We start from the raw sequence: 17,404 nt of genomic DNA on the forward strand, positions 1-17,404 counted from the left end.
CCAAAGTTAGAGGTGTAGTGGACAGCGAAGAAGGTTACTTCAGAGTACAACTGGATCTTGATCAAATTGGCAAAAGTGCTGAGGAGTGGCAGATGGAATTTAATTTACAATATATACTTGAGTAATAGTCAAATTTTTTGGACTACTTTTTAAGGTTAAATTTATGGGGTCAACTATTACGTGGATTCTATTTTTATGGGGCTGAAATTCACACTCGTCAAAATTCATACCGTATCATTAGCAGAAGCCCGACTGATCTCTAAATGAATAAGGAAAAAAAAACTAATTATGGTAATTCTGAAAACCTAGAGTGGAACACAACAGCCAGCGGACAGGAAGACCGGGCGCAGAGTGGAACAGTTGGCAGACCAGAAAACTGGAGGGGGACGTGATGGCTGGCATACTGATTCATAAACTTTGATCTGTTATCTGTAAAGGTTGAATTTTACATGAGATGGATGGAAAATTCCAGGTTATTTGGCCAAAAATAGAGAGTCAGCTTTTACATGAGATTGACTATTACTTGAGTATGTACGGTAGATAAATATGAGGTGCTGAATTTTGGAAAGGCAACTCAGGGCCTTACTTAATAGTAAGGTCCTGGGGGGTGTTGCTGAACAAAGAGACCTTGGAGTGCATGTTCATAACTCTTTGAAAGTGGAGTTGCAGATAGATAGGATAGTGAAGAATGCATTTGGTATGCTTTCCTTTATTGGTTAGAGCATTGAGTATAGAAGTTGTGAGGTCATGTTGCAAGACATGGTTTAGGCCACTTTTGGAATACTGTGTTCAATTCTGCTATTGGAACGATGTTGTGAAACTTGAAAGGTTCAGAAAAGATATACAGGGATGTTGCCAGGGTTGGAGGGTTTGAGCTACAGGGAGAGGCTGAATAGGCTGGGGCTATTTTCCCTGGAGCATCTGAGGCTGAGGGATGACCTTATAGAAGTATACAAAATTGAGGGGCATAGATAGGGTAAATACACGAGGTCTTACCCCAGGGGTATGGGAGTTCAAAACTAGATGGTGTAGGATTAAGGTGTGAGGAGAAGGATTTGAGAGACCTAAGGGCCAACTTTTTCATGCAGAGGGTGGTGTGTGTAAGGAATGAGCTGCCAGAGGAAGTGGTGGCGGCTGGTACAATTGCAACATTTAAAAGACATCTGGATGACTATATGAATAGGAAGGATTTAGAGGGATATGGGCCAAGTGCTGGCAAATAGGACTAGATTGATTTAGGATATCTAGTCGGTAAGGATGAGTTGGTTTCCATGCTAAACATCTCTATGGCTCTCTGCGACTGTGCTGAGAGCACTATGCCAGGCAAAGGTAAGACCAATCACCACTAGAATGCACATGTGTGAGTGGGTTAATTTTGTCTGTGTTGTTAGAAATGTTCTTGATTAAAGTTGTGAGTTTTCACTTCTGCAGGAGCTCTACACCCTTAAAAAAACACCATGGATAGTGAACTGCAGTTACATTTTAATAAAAACAGAAAGAAGTTCTGAGGAAGGGTCACCAGACCTGAAAAGTTAACTCTGATTTTTCTGCACAGAGGCTGCAGGCTTGCTGAGGTTTTCCACCAACTTCTGTTTGTTTGCTGTTTGTTTGTAGTGGCTGTCACATATTAGCCAGCAGGTGGCTCTGCACCAATGTGTCAGCTCTATCATGTGCTTTTGTAATTTTTCTTTGTCTTTCTGTATTTGGACTGAATTGTCAGTACAGAAACAAAGTAGTCAGACTGTGCTGTATTCGTACTCCATACAAGCATCTTGTCCTCACATTATCAGTGTACGCTTCTATTTCTCTTTTTTAAATATACCTGTTTATTCACCTTAACTATCTCTAGTGTCGTGAGTTCATGATCTAACCACACTGAGCAAAAGAGTTCTGAATTTTTGTTGGATTTATTTGTGTCTCATGTTCATTCAAACATCCTTTGGTTTAGGATTTCACAGAAATAATGGATATAAGTAAGATATTTCTATTAAATTACATCATAATTTTATTAGACACACCTCAGCTTTCTCAATTCTTACTCACATACGTAATTTTAAGACACCATCTTTAATTATCAAATAATTCTGCTTCAATTTTGTCAGTCTGAATTTTACATAAGTTTTATTTGTTTACTTTCTTTTGGGGTTGATCAATTTCAATAGACCTTGGAGTGACTGTGATGAACTCTGACCTAGAAGTAGCACAGTAAAGCAATTTGAAATTTCCTAAGTGTATGTGGCATCGACAATTTCTTTCAAGAATGTTAGATAATGGCTTTTAAGTGATTGCATAAGTTGCAAAGAAATCAACTGTAGTTTTCTTGGGTAATAAGAAACATTGCTCCTTGTGCCCTGATGATTTTTGACCTGGAGGTAGTACCATGAGGAAAGACACTAAGATAGAAGCTGTGTGTGTGCCAGTACAAAGTAGGGCTACATATAGATGAGCTGTAGGATGAAGGTAATCACAGATGCAGACACAGAAATCAGATAGAGACAAATTAAGGAACACAGAATTATTGAGAGAAAACTAGTAAAGCTCTGAGAAAATGTTTGGCACTGACTTTGGCAATAAGGAGAAAAATAGAATCCAGAATCCCCTTAGAAGCAAACAGGCTAAAAGGGACTGAATTCTATGAGATGGTCAAAACTCAGATGTGCAAAAGAACTAAAAGGTCCAGATTACTTGTTTTGTTTGCTGGTCAGTTAAAAAGGAACTCTGAAAAGCTACACTTTCAGAACTGCCTTAACCTGAGGAACAAGTGGTTCGTGGAGAGTGCCTTGTTGATGTTCAGTGTGGCCGTGTAAATCAAGGCTAAAAGTTTTTGTCAGAAATGACTCGTGACCTACTTTGCTTGAACAAAGAACCATTATATATATTAAATATGATGGCATGTTTCTGCAAGAAATGATATGAAAGTTTGTGGTTGTGTAAGAACTTTATTGACTATTAAGGTGAAATATACCTTTGTATTTGAAACACAATTTGCCTGTTAATTCTAATGTAACGTGCATTGGTTCTGATTTGCTTTAAAGTAAAAGCTATAAAAAGTGGAGTTTTATTATTAATTTAATTTGGGGCTCATTCAGTAGATTTAGCTATGTTGGTTTACAATCATAAGAACTACTGTGGGGGAGCAAACCATATTAACTGGCAGATTGTAAAAGATTATGTTAAGGAAATCAATAAAGGTAAAAACCCGAAGAACTGCAGATGCTGGAAATCAGAAGCAAAAACAGAAATTGCTGTGAAAGCTTAGCGGGTCTGGCAGCATCTGTGCAGCGAAATCAGAGTTCATGTTTCAAGTCTGAGTTCTGAGGAACAGTTGCCGAATCTGAAACGTGAGCTCTGATTTCTCTTCACAGAAAGTAAATAAGGTGTCTATTTTATTTTCAATATGCCTTTGTAATTATTTCTTTTACCCTATCTTCATTTCCTTTTGGCCTATTTTTCCAGAATGTCAAATATCTTTGAATATTGAGTTCCTTGCCACCTTGGTCACCTTGCTGCTATGATTCCATGATAGCTATCAATTCATACATTTATTTCTATTTATGCAATGCCATTAACTCATCTAGTTACAAATAGTGTCAGCATTTGGATAAAGAGCTTTAAACTGTGACTTTTTACCATAAATACTTAGACTGGTTCTAATTTCTGCTGTACTCTTCTTGATTGTCACACTTTGTTCATCTCTTCACTACACTGTACCTCTGCTGTTTTATTTCTTCTGATATTTAAATTTCTCTTCAATTGAACACTTCCTCTGCCCCTCTGCCCACTCTCCCCAACTAATTACTTTAAAGTCCTATGAAAAATGCTCGTTGTACGATTTGCCAGGACAGTGGTCCCAGCACTGTTTAAATGATTTCAATGCCAATGGAACAGCTCTTTCTTTCCCCAGCACTGGTGACACTGCCTCATGAATTGGAACCCACTTCTCCTACACCAATCATGAGCAACACATTTACCCCTCATCCTATTTACCCAAGCCAATTTTCACTTGGCTCAGGTAGGAATCCAGCAATGATTAGCTTTGTGATTCTGCTTTGTAATTGAGCTCCAAGATGCTCATTATCTCCCATCAAACCTCTTTCCTCGTCCTATTTTGTTGCTATCCACGTAGGCTATGACAAATGGATAATTCCCCTTCCATCCCAAGCTTCTCTTCAGTCCAACAGAGATAGCCTGAGCATTGGTATCAGGTATGCAGCACAGACTTTGAGACACTCTGTCTTTTCAGCAGAGTACAGTACCTATTTACCTAACTTTTCTATCCCCTAATACTAGTATATTTCTGTTTTTGGGACAAAATCTGCTCTGCTGGAATGATATTCCTAAGTCAACACAAGCAATGCTTAATACAGTGTTGATCACCACAACATGAATCATCATATTCTGAGACACAGGGCTACCAAAGGAACCAGTACACTGGTGTAATTTCTGCATTTCATATAAGAAGGTTCTTTATGGAAATAATTGCAGCTTATGAGTCACTAATCTAAACTTGGAAGTCAATCCAAGTTCAGTGATCGGTTCTATTTTCAAATATTATTAACAAACCAAAGACCTAGCCTATGTAAGGTACTTTAACTATCATCAATATATTTAGAAAATTCACAAATTGTGCTAACATAAATTATATAATTACAGACCTTGGAGTTTAGCAACTGGGAATTCATGTTGAGATTGTACGGGATGTTGGTGAGGCCTCTTCTGGAGTACTGTTTGCAGTTCTGGTCGTCCTGAGAAGGTTCAGAAATGATGTACCAGGATGTTCCCTTGAATGGAGAATTTGAGATATAAAAATAGACTGGAAAGACTGAGACTTTTCTCATTGGGGTGTAGGAGGTTGAGGGATGACCTTATTGAGGTTTAACAAATCATGGGGGGCAAAGATAAGGTGAAGAACAAGGGTCTTTTCCTTCTGGGGAAGACATTCAAAACTGGGGGATATATTTTTAAGGTGAGGGGAGAAAGATTCAGAAAGGAAATGAGGGGCAACCTTTTTTTATACAGAGTAGTTCCTGTTGGAGTGAACTGCAAAAAAAAATGCAAGTACAGTCACAACGTTTAAGAGAAATTTGGATAAGTTTGTTAATGGGAAAGGTTTAGAGAGATATAGGCCAAGCGCAAGCAGGTGGGATTAGTTTAGTTTGGGAACATGATTGGCGTGGACTGAAGGGTCTGTTGCCATGCTGTATGACTCTATATGAATTGGTTTTCTTTCTAGATTTTAAATGATATTTCTACAAATTATATGTAATATTATGGTAGACCTTATAAGAATGCAATAGCTTTTGCACAATAATTTATTAAACTTATTATAATTTTTTAGGTTGATGAAGGTATGCATCTCCTTATTACTGGCCCAAATGGCTGTGGAAAAAGTTCTTTATTCAGGATATTGAGTGGTTTATGGCCAGTGTATGGAGGAGTATTGTATAAACCACCACCTCAGCACATGTTTTATATTCCACAAAGGTGAGTACTTTAGCATAAATGAAACCACTTTTTTTCAATGTAAATATAATTCCAGTTTTTTTTTCAGACTTTTTTTTGGGAGAGTTGCCAATTTGGCTACATGTTATCTGTTTAAATGGTTCGTTCTTTGTGACAATTAAATGAGCAGAAAGTGTGTGCAAATTAATAAGTTTAAGAATGTGACAACTTGGCCTGAGATGTTTTTATACAGGTACATTTTTCTTAAATCTGGCTATCTAAAAAGCAGGAATGTTCAAAACCTGGCATTTTTACGACCTGCCATGCATGAATTTTAATTCCTATTAAATGAGTAAAGTAACTTACCCAAGCTGCCCTAACCAAAAACCAGTAAGATCCAAAATCTAACAGGAATCTGTCCCAAGGCTGCTGGTTTTTGAATATATACTTCCTTCCTAAATACTGGGCTTAAGTTTGTCCAAATGAAGTTGTCATCTGCATAAACATGATTATTAGTTTATTATTATAGTGTATTTTAAGAAATAAGTAGTCTTCTCAATTTAGACACCAACACAGTCATACTTTAATTCACTTATGTTCATTTAGTGGTCTGTCATTAGATAAATTCATCTTAAAATGGTTTTGTATTTTGTCTAATATTTTGCAAATTGGTCATTATACATATTTGTGCATATTTCGTTTAGCCGTTTTGGTTTTGTGAAATAGCATATTGCAGCTTGAGGTAGGAAATACATGAAATGAGACAAAAGCAAGTGTAAAATCTACTGATACTGCAAAAAGCAATTGAATCAACGACAAGCAGTCAGAAAACTTTTCCATTAAACGAAAAGATGGAATCCTAACCACTTCAGATGTTTTGTTCTTTATGTGCTCTTCAGTGCAGATGTTAACACGTTTTTTTTTAATAGTTGTCTAGTAAGCATTAGAACTGTGTTTGACTCTACGAGGATCAGTATCAAAACATTCCTGGTTTTAACCTAAAAATGTGGAAAAAAAGGTTCCTGGATATTTGAGATCCTCTCGGTCATCAGTATTTAAACACTGCTTGTTGGACCTAATAACATGCATATCATGCGATAATATGACTGCAGGGTTGCCTAAGTCCATCTCAATAGGTCTTTTTAAAATCAGATTGTTGATCTTTGTATCACCCAGTGTGAATGCTGTGCTTAGATACTTGCTTCCCTGGTATTTAGGTAATGATTGTCTTGTCTGTCTTCAAGAACTTGCCTAATTATACTGCATTGTTTCTTAATAATGTTGGCTGTGTTGCTACGTTTATCAATTACCCCATAATTATGTTTCCTGATGTAAGATTTGCCCCTTGCTCTTATGACACAGTAGTAGTGGTTTTACTTCTGAACTAGGATGCTCAGGTTCAGGTCCCACCTGCTCTAGAGGTGTGTCATAACTTTTATGAGAGGTCATTTGAAAATATCTTCCTCCAAAAGTGCATAAACAAGTCCTTCCTCTGTGGAAATAATGTGATCCTTCGATTCATAGGAATCAGCAGGAAATAAAGAAAGATGAAGGGCTCGTGCCTGAAACATCGATTCTTCTGATCCTCAGATGCTGCCTGACCTGCTGTACTTTTCCAGCACGACACTCTCAACGAGGAAATAAAAGAATCACACCTAATAGTCGAGTAATCAGAGTCTTAGAATTAGGTTTTACTGTCACATGTGCTCAGGTACAAGGATTCAGGAGTACAGTGAAAAGTGTACAAAGTTGCCATTCTCTGGTAATCTTAGGTATAAAAACGCAGTTAACAGAAGCCACCATCCTAACCAAAACAATCATTTTAGATATAAAGAACAGAATTAAAAATAAAAGCAGATATACAAGGAACAGAGTTTTTTTTTGAGAAGAGACGGAAATAATGGGGTTTGCAAGCATATTTGGGATGCAAGACAGTGGGAATCATCCAAGATGAGCTCAACATGGGACTAAGGATAATTTAAATTCTTAGGCTTTATTTAAATAATTCAGCAATATCTCCACCTAAACTAACAAGTCTGAACTTTACACTTTGTAATAGCATGTTCACTTCGGAGCAGAAGGTTCAAATCCTACTCAAAAATACTGGAATATGTACTTTGAGTTGATACTTAGATGAAGAAATGCTACTTCGTAGAGAGATACCACGTTTTAAATGAAATATTGAACTGAGGTCTGGTGTACCCTCTATATGAACCCAAAATGATTTCACATCAGCAACTGAAGCAACATAAGAGTTGTACTCGTAATAAAAAGTCACAAAATGCTGAAAAACTCATCAGGCCTGATGAAAATTCATTTCAGCCTGGATCATTAGCTTTTTTTCACAGATGCTGGCTGACCTGGTGTGTATTTGCATTTTGTTATGTTTATTTCCAGTATCAGCAGTATTTTGCTTCTGTATTAAAGTTCCACTGATGTCTGGCCAACATTTATCCCTTAGTTAATAGTGACAACAGATGTTCTGGAACACAGGAACAGGGTGAGGCTATTCATCCCATTTTGAAGCTGCTCCACCAATTAATATAATCATGGCTGATTGAACACTTCGTTGGCAAACACTTCAGCCATAGGGTTGTAAATCTGTGGAATTCCTTGCCCAGGTGAAGTAGTTGAGAAAGTTAAGAAAGATTTATTTTTGAAAAATAAAGGAACTAAGAGATATAGTGAGAGCGCAGGTGAGTGGATCGGTCCACGAAAAGATTGGCCATGATTGTATTGAATTGCGGGGCAGGCTCAAAGGGCCAGATGTCCTACTCTTGCTCCAAGTTCTTATGCAGGCAGTGTCAAACCGTTCTGCCATTATTAATCAAAAATTACAAAAAGCTACTTTGAATATACTTAAAATTGGACCTTCAAATAGTCACCACCCTCTGAATGAAAGAATTTCTGCCTGTCCTAAACGGCAACCATTTATTTTTAAATTATACTTCCTGATTCCAGACTCCGCAACCAGGAAAAGCATCTTAACTGCGTCTACCCTGTCAAGGCTTTTAGTTATTTTGTAGACTTCAATTTTAGATCATCTTTTATTCTTTGAAACGCTAGAGAATTCAAGACCAGTTTTCCCAATTTCTTCTCTTGGATATTCCCATCATGCTAGGAACAGTCTGGTGAACCTTTCTTGTACTTCCTTCATGGCAATAATAACTTCTGAGATAAGGAGACCAAAACTGCACACAGCTCTCCACTGTGGTCTATCCAAAATAATGTACAGTTGAAGCAAGACTTCATTACTCCGGCACTCAAGTCCTCTTTCGATAAAGACTCACATTCCATTAGCCTTTCTAATACTTGATGCAAGTGCTTAGTAGTCTTCAGTGATGTGTTGACAAGGACACCCGAGTCTTTTTGCACATCTACATTTTTCACCCTTCTCAATTTAAGAAATGTTTTGCACATCTGTTCTGACCAAAATGGATAACTTCACATTTTTCCACATTGTATTCCATCTGCCTTGCTGAATCATTAAGCCTGTCCAAATCATCCTGAAAATGTCTTAAAGCTTCCTCCCTGCACACATTCCTGCAAAACTTTGTATGATCTGCAAATTTGGAAATATCACCACTTGTGGCACCTTATTGTCAGCATACATTACAACAAAAAGTAGATTTCAGAAATGCTTAATTGCCGAAAGAATATTTTTCAGATTCTGACAATTACAGTATGGGTGTATCTTTCTTTCTGCTTCTATCTCTTTCATTGTCTATCATCTTTAGGAATTGGTTGGGTTAACTTGCAATTGTAATCTGTATTGTAGCTGAGAATAAGTGTCGTGGTAAACTTGAGTTAGGTTTAATTTTTATCATTTATCTAATCCTGTTTGAAGTGAGCACATTTAGTGTTCTCCTGGTGTTTTTTTTCCATGAAACCTTCAGCAAGAAAAGCATCTGCTTAAACTAGATTGGAAGCAAAATGGAATAATTTTGGACTAAGAAGGTATGGGAGAAGAGTGCCAATAAAATTTTTAAAGATTGTAAAGGGGAGAGTCAGTGTCTGCAACAGTTGATAGAATGGACAGAATTTGGAGCAAACAAAGTGGGGCTGGCTCAGATAGCTGCTGGGGGTTAAAACCCTGAACAGATGTATTATGTCAGAAACTTGCCCACTTCTGGGTTTAATGTGGGTAATTTTGCAAATGACAAATTAGCAGAATTACAAACAAATCAAACAATCCCTCTCTAACTAACTATTCGCAAATAAAACAAGATTCTAATGGTATGCTGTTTCAATAATACAGATCCCACTTATGTAAATGTAAGTAATAAGATAACAATAAATTAAAACTTAGGCTATCAAAGTTCACACAGAATGTGGCTTCCTGAGCTTTCTGTATCTTTTTCCATCACTTTCCTCTGTCCAAGATGCTGCCTTAGTTGTTTTTCTGGTGTCAGGAATATTATCTAAGAGTCCCATATACCTTTACGAATAGTTGTTGCTTTTTCCTGAGAGTTGGAAAGTTGTTTTCTCTTCAGATGGCAGTTGGCTCTCTCTTCTCTGTCCAATTGTCCCTATCATTATACCTGTGCTGACATATTAATTTCTTTACAACTGGATTGGTTCAAGGTTGTCACCACCATCAGATTTAAATTTTTCAATCCCTAAGTGTTTGGTTTAAATTAGTTGTCTAAATTTGAAAAGACTTGTTGTCTTGATAAAAATGTTGCTTGGCTGTTCAATACAAAATATTCAATCTGTGCAGCTGAACTTTTACTGCTGTTTGGACATCAATTTAAATATAAGCACCAGAAAGAACACCATTGTTTAAAGGGACCATGCAATACTTTCCCTCGTTTACAATTTTACCATTTTTACACATCAGCTTCGCAACAGTAATGTCAATCTGGAAATGGAGTATTCATTTTGAACTACTCCAGCATTCTGGTTTCCAAGCTGTGTGGAGTTAACAAGGATCAACAAATACATGGCATGAAGCCACTTTTTAATTAAACCAACAGGCTAGAAGCACTTTAAACAGTAAAATTGGATAGTTGCTGAACTGTCTATATGAAAGGTTTGTGCTGTCAGAACTTGTTTAAAGAGCCAGTGTCTTTGATTTATAGGTGATTTCCAACTTTTTGGTGATCACTTTAAGTAAATCTACTCCCTTAACTTTACTTGATGTTAGCCTTCACTGTGGTGTGGATCAGCTTTTGCATTTCTTTGAAAAACAAGATCAGTAACACTAACAGAATGAAGGGACCAACATCAGCAGCCGCATAGTCAACAGCAGCAGCATAATTACCTCCTCCTTAATCTCACACCAATCCACAAGACGGAGGATAAAGACACAGAGAACCAACTCAAAGGAGGCAAATCCCCCAATACAGAATCTTCAGACAGAGGATCCGCTTTGTTAGCATGATTGAGCACCATTATCTCACAAAGCTCAGGCTTTCACTGATAGAAACCTATCTTCCTGGAACAAAATCTCCTTTGCTGTGTACCCAGTGAGAAAACATTGCAGTGGCCATCACTGCCACTCCCAAGAGTTGTGTACTTTTTTTGCGAAAGCCGAGAATTAGAGAATTGGATTATGCAGAGAGGATGCAAGAACTATATTGTGGAGGTGACTGAATAATCAGTGTGAGATATCAATGAGAAAAGGATAATTGTTGGTTGTTCAGAAGGTCGTGCGAGGAAGTGTCTGGAAAGAAAGAAATAATTGAAATTGCAAGGTGTTGTGTTAGATTAGATTAGATTTCCTACAGTGTGGAAACAGGCCCTTCGGCCCAACAAGTCCACACTGACCCTCCGAAGAGCAACCCACCCAGACCCATTTCCCTACATTCACCCCTGACTAATGCACCTGACACTACGGGCAATTTAGCATGGCCAATTCACCTAACCTGCACATCTTTGGACTGTGGGAGGAAACCGGAGCACCCAGAGGAAACCCAGGCAGACACTGGGAGAATGTGCAAACTCCACACAGATAGTTGCCTGAGGCGGGAATTAACTTGGGTCCCTTGCGTTGTGACGCAGCAGTGCTAACCACTGAGCCACCATGCAAGTGAATACTGAAGAAGCCAGTTTGTGGGTGTTGGCAATTAAAGTGAGATTTACCTTTCCTGCTGTTGTGAGGTGACTGAACCTATCTGGGACACAGTATCCAAACTTAGTAGACCAGACTTCCATTTGTAGGAAGCTGCACTGCATCAGAATTCCAGGGAAGTGTCTCCTTTGGAGTATTGTTGCTGAAGCCTCGGGGAGCGATGTAAGGTTCAGTTATTCTTACCCGTACTGAGCACCGTTTAACTGGAGAGCCTTTCTGTAACAGCATATGGAAAACCATTATGCACATGATTCAACAGTGAACTTCGAAGCAGGATGTGAGTACTGTGGCTGAATTAAAGGACTACAGCAAAGTATACTTCATGAATAAACTGATTTCCCACCAACTTCTGGCTCTGACCACTGTAATAGTGTAATGTAAATAAAATTCTGTTCAATATATCTGGGAACTGAATCTGGAGGAAATAGAATATTTGTATAAAACCGTAACTGATCTGTGTAACTATTTTTACATCCTATAACGTTCTAATCAGGCTTGTTCATAATTGTCAGCTTATAAAGACTCTGCTAGCTTTTTAATAAGCTGTTAGTCAGCTTTTTTGCTAGGTGAGCAGGTATGTATGACAATTTTTATCCAGAACTATTCAATGTATTTACAGTTGTAAAGTGGAATGTGGCACAGTAACAAAACTGACTTTCTGGTTGACATTTTATTATTTATTTGTGTAGTTACTTTTCGTGTTACATTTATAATAAGTCACTTAATCCAAACTAAAAACTACCAGGTTTAGTAAATTCTGTGAGTTAACTTCAGATTACCAAGTAATTGAATATTGCAAATGTTATTTAGTTTCATTGTGTTTATTCTCATCTATGAACGTTTGAATGGACAAATGAAATTTGAGTGAATTTGGAGTCACACAAAATTCTGTTTGTTAGATTTTCCCAGACTTTGATGAAGCACAAGTCAGCAGATCATTCTGCAGGGTGTGCTCCTGCTGCATCTCATCTGAGTCCAGTGTTTTTAGCTTTTGAGGTGTAATTCTGCTTTTATATTCCATTTGTCCTTTAGATCACAGTGATGTGTTCTTTATACTCACCAAGTCAATACAAATGAAGCAGAGCATCTAATAGAATCTGTAAGCCTCACACTGACATCTTCAAACACTTATTATTTATTTACTTACTGACTATTTAGTTTAACATAAAATATTCTGAGAAGTTCACCACTGATTTTTTTATGAATGTTATATACAGTTACATCCATGGTTACCCTTTAATGATCATAGCAAGTATAGAATCGAATAGCACAGAAACAATTTAGAACAGAAGTTTTAATGATTCAGGTCTTAATTGTGCACATAATTCTAATGTCATATATTGATTCATATAAAAATGAGTGAAACTTTCAATGTTTTCCACTATGTCAATACTAGCTAACCTTTCAGACATCAGGAGGTGAGAAAATACTTATTTCAATTAGAGACCCTCCAGTTTTGTGTACAATATATACTAATCTGTGCATTGATATTTTCTTGAGAATATTTCTGGTGCAGCACTGGATCATTGATCCACTTCACATTTGATGCATAAATATGTGTTTGATTTATGATTTGTTGAGACAGTCTCCACTATTTACTCTTATTATGCAGGCTTATCATGAGTTATGTTATCAATCAATTGATTAATTATTCATTTTCATCTTGATTTACAGACCTTACATGTCTGTTGGAACTCTGAGAGATCAGGTTATCTACCCAGACTCCGTGGAAGAGATGAGTGAGAAAGAGTGCACAGATCTGGACCTGGAGCATATCCTAGATATTGTTCACCTGAAGCACATTGTACAGAGAGAGGGAGGTATGCATCTGGTACTACAAATGGCTACTTTTTTTAGTAAAGTGCATTTTTCTACAATATTTTAATTCTCAAGGCTTCTCATTGCAGTATTTCCAAGTTTGGACTTCAGAGATGGATTGAACCGACAGGTAGTTCTTCTATAATGCAATGATTGCATTCTTGTGCAACCCCATGTTATAGAAAAGTCATGTTTTTGAAACAGTGCTTAAAGTGTTGATGATGTAATTGTGTTACAGCCAACACACATTTTAAAAGTTCACGCTTTAGAAACAGTGTCCCCAATTTGTCAATCATACAATATAGCCGAACGATCTGTAATTGTAAAACTTTAGATCAATGTTAGTTTTATCCTCTTAATTATAGAACTGTTTACTGTCCAACTTATTACAAGTAACATCATTGGAAATCAAATGATCCATGATGAAAACAAAGTAAAACAAAAAATGATTTTATAGGATTTTATAAGAGTTGTTTTGTTAAAATATGATTTTTAGCTCAAGAATTTGAGCATTTGGAAACATTGTAAATACTTCGAACTCTTAGTTTTGTTGAACACAAAAACCATACAAAATTTGTTCAACTTTCTTGCATATTTATTAACAGACTGTGCAATCATCGTTTTGGCTTTTACTAATTATAAATTTTGGGAAGTGACCTTTTTATTGTCCACAGTAAGTTTTTCTGCTGAAATGTATTCAACTGTTATTATTTCTGTTAGAACTTTGTCCCAGTATGTGGACCATTGTGTTTGACAGTTCCAAAGGGCAGATTTACATATCTTGTCGCTTGGTGTAATAGTCACTAATGTTATTTTTATTTATTTCTCGGGTTGGATTTCATAACCATCTCTGTTGCATAATTTGTTTTCAGTTTCGCAAGAGGCTTTATCTTTTTAGATTTTGCATTGCATTATGTGCAAATGGTTAAATTAATAAATAAGCATTGATTAAATTTTGAATTACATTTCTCTTTATGAAATAGGTTTTCAGATAGTTTTGAGATTTTGTTTGGACAGATTGTAGTCGTGCATTACATAAGCAAATTTAAGTTCCACTGTTGATATAGGGTAGTCTCAACCCTTTTCTAGTAGGAACATGAGGGTAGGAGATAAAATATAATGCTTATCATTAAATTACCTGAACCATCTATGATTTTTTAAACATTTAAGTTAGTTAATGGAATGTTGTGAATTGAATGAATATGATTTCCCAATTTAATATTCCCAAATGGGGACAATTTTGGATTGATATGCGAAAAGAAAAATTGACCTGTTTATTTAAAATTAATTTTCCTTACTCTCAAGGAGTTGTGTGTAAGTTGATCTGTTATTTTCTTCATTCTAACTGGAGAGCAGAGTCAATGATCCTCCTACATTTTAATTGTGTTGCTCATGGTCTGTTTATTCAATGTGCGTATTCAGCTGGGTTTCATATTAAGAATTTGAAAGAGAGAGAAAGGTAAAAGCATTACCAATGTCCTAGCTGTATTTTTCCAAAGCTCTGTCTCAATTCATGAAGCTATCATTTAAATTAGAAAATTCTACTTGCTACTTTGTTATTTAAGAATGGTGAGTCAAAAAAATGAAGGCATTATAGACCTGTTAGGTTCACGGGATGTTGAGAAATTATTATAATTTATAAGTAAGGACAGAGAAACGGACCTACTTGAAGATATCCAGAAGACAGAAAGGATCAGTCATGCTTAATGGTTCTGATTAATTTTTTTTTTTAAATTCCAAAGACCGTAGGAGATAGCAGAATGATGAATGGTATTTTTGTGGACTTCAAAAGACTTTTGATGAGATCTATCATAAGAAACTGTTAGCTAAAGCTGAAGCTCATAGGATTGAAGGCAAAGTATTATCCTCTGCCTGGCAAACTGGTTGAGTGGCAGGAGATATTTAGGGAGATTGCCAACTCCTGTTCCAATGTTAACCAATAAAAGTAATTATTTACTTTAACATCACAACAGTGACTATACTTCAGTGGGACTTTATTGATTGAGTCATCCTTGTTTGCAAGAGAGCACCAATGATGATTTCATTGGTGGCAGAGCATTTTGAGATATGTGCTGCTGAGATGCCCAAGATAAATACATGACTTTTTTATTATGAGTCATCAGTAATGAAATGAACATTGGGTAAGTACAATGGAATTATCATTGTTGTAGGATTGCCTTCAATGTTGTTGAGGAGGTGATCCAAAACAAGGCTTTATGAAAACGAAATGTTCCCAGCATTAGTCTTTAAACAAATTGTCCAATGGCTGCTTGTTTCAGCTCACATATCAGTCAAGAAGCTAAAACACTTCAATGACGTAGAGGCTCTGGTTCAGAAAATGATTTCAAAAAGAGCACTTTACATAAAAAAGTGTTCAGTTTGGAACAGATACATTTCCTTTTCAGCAACTGTATCTCCTATCAACAAAGTATTAACATTATGTACAGAAGATCTTTGGCAGTACTTATTAATTCAATGTGACAAAATGCCTTTGCAATGATTTAGATCAAACAATGTCAACTCAGTTTAATATTGCAAGATATGATCAACGTACATTGAATGTCAGGAAAATGGTGGAACAACCAATGTCTGTGTAAGTGTTTTTTTGAAAAGTTCACAGTTTTATGATCTAACTTATGGACTGCTAGAAATGATAGAACTGAGAAACCCAGGTTCAGTGAAAATATTCTTTTTATTCAGTCATGTGACATGGGCTTCACTAGCTGGCCAGCATTTATTTCTCATCACTAGTTGCCCTTGAGAATTGATTGGTATTGGTAAACTGCCTTTTAGAACAGTTGCAGACCATGTGTTGTGGGGTAACCTACAATGCCATTAGGGGAAGAATTCCAGGATTTTGACACAACACCAGTAAAGGAACAGTGATATATTTCCAAGCCAGGATGGTGAGTGGCTTGGAGAACTTGCGAGTGGTGGTGTATTTGCTCCCGTTGTCCTAGATGGAAAGAATTATGGGTTTGGAAGGTGTTTTTCTAAGGATCTTTGCATTTCTACATTGCAAATTATAGTACACGCTGGGGCCAATCAAGTCCTGGATAGTCTCAAGCTTCTTGAATGATGTTGGATTTGCACCTATCCAGGCAAGTGGGGAGTATTTCATAATACTCCTGACTTTTGCTTTGTAGATGGTGGATAGTGTTTTGGAAAGTGAATTTGCAGGTAGACGAGAAGGTGGTGTTTGGTCTTTATCGGCTAGTGCATTGGATAAAGGAGGTGGGATGTTTGATTGTGGCTGTTGAAGCTACTTTTGAAATATTGCATTCAGTTTTGGTCTCCCTACTATAGGAACGATGTCAAACTTGAAAGGGGTTCAGAAAATTGAGGATGTTGCTGGGTTGGAGGGTTTGAACAATAGGGAAAGGTTGAATAGGCTGGAGCTATTTTCTATGGAGTGTCTGAGACTGAGGAGTGACCATAGAGGTTTATAAAATCATGAGGGGCATAGATGAGGTGAATAGACAATGTCTTTTCCCCAGGGTAGACAGCACAGGTTTAAGGTGAGAAGGGAACATTTTTTAAAAGGGACCAAAGGGGCAACTTTTTCATGCAGAGGGTGATGCATATATGGAATGAGTTGCCAGATGGACTGTTGGAGGCTGATACAATTACAACATTTAAAAGTCACCTGGTTGGGTAGGTGTACATGAATAGCCAGGGTTCAGAGAGATATGGGCCAAATGCTGGCAAATGGGACTAGCTTAACTTAGGATATTTTTGTTGGCATGGATGAGTTGGATTGAAGGATCTACTTGCCTACTGGACAACTAATGACTGTACTTGTTGCAGCATTCTTAGCCTCTGACTTGCTCTTGTAGTCACTGTTTATGAGGCGTCCAGTTGAGTTTCTGATCTGTGGTCACCCCAATGATGTTAGTAGTGGGAAATTCAGTATTAGTAACACTGTTGAATGTCAAAGGGCAATGGTTAGATTTTCTCTTTTTGGAAATGGTCATTGCCTGACATTTGTGTGGCGCAAATGTTACTTGTCATTTGTCAGCGAAGACTGGATATTGACTGGATCTTGTTGCATTTGAACATGGGCTGCTTCAG

At 37.0% G+C, this 17,404-nt stretch overlaps 1 protein-coding gene across 1 annotated transcript in view; it reads left to right on the forward strand.

The window, feature by feature from the left end:
* Positions 1 to 17,404, forward strand: part of LOC122561656 (ATP-binding cassette sub-family D member 2-like) — a 90,397-nt gene that overhangs the window by 46,784 nt on the left and 26,209 nt on the right. Inside the window, exons 6-7 of the mRNA XM_043713607.2 lie at positions 5,339 to 5,484; positions 13,190 to 13,335. Of these exons, the coding sequence (XP_043569542.1) occupies positions 5,339 to 5,484; positions 13,190 to 13,335 (292 nt within the window). The remainder of the gene's footprint in view (positions 1 to 5,338; positions 5,485 to 13,189; positions 13,336 to 17,404) is intronic.

The sequence above is a fragment of the Chiloscyllium plagiosum genome, unplaced genomic scaffold (genome assembly GCF_037043375.1).
Source record: "Chiloscyllium plagiosum isolate Xiang-an unplaced genomic scaffold, Cpla_swu_hap1 HiC_scaffold_23, whole genome shotgun sequence".
Lineage (NCBI taxonomy): Eukaryota > Metazoa > Chordata > Chondrichthyes > Orectolobiformes > Hemiscylliidae > Chiloscyllium > Chiloscyllium plagiosum.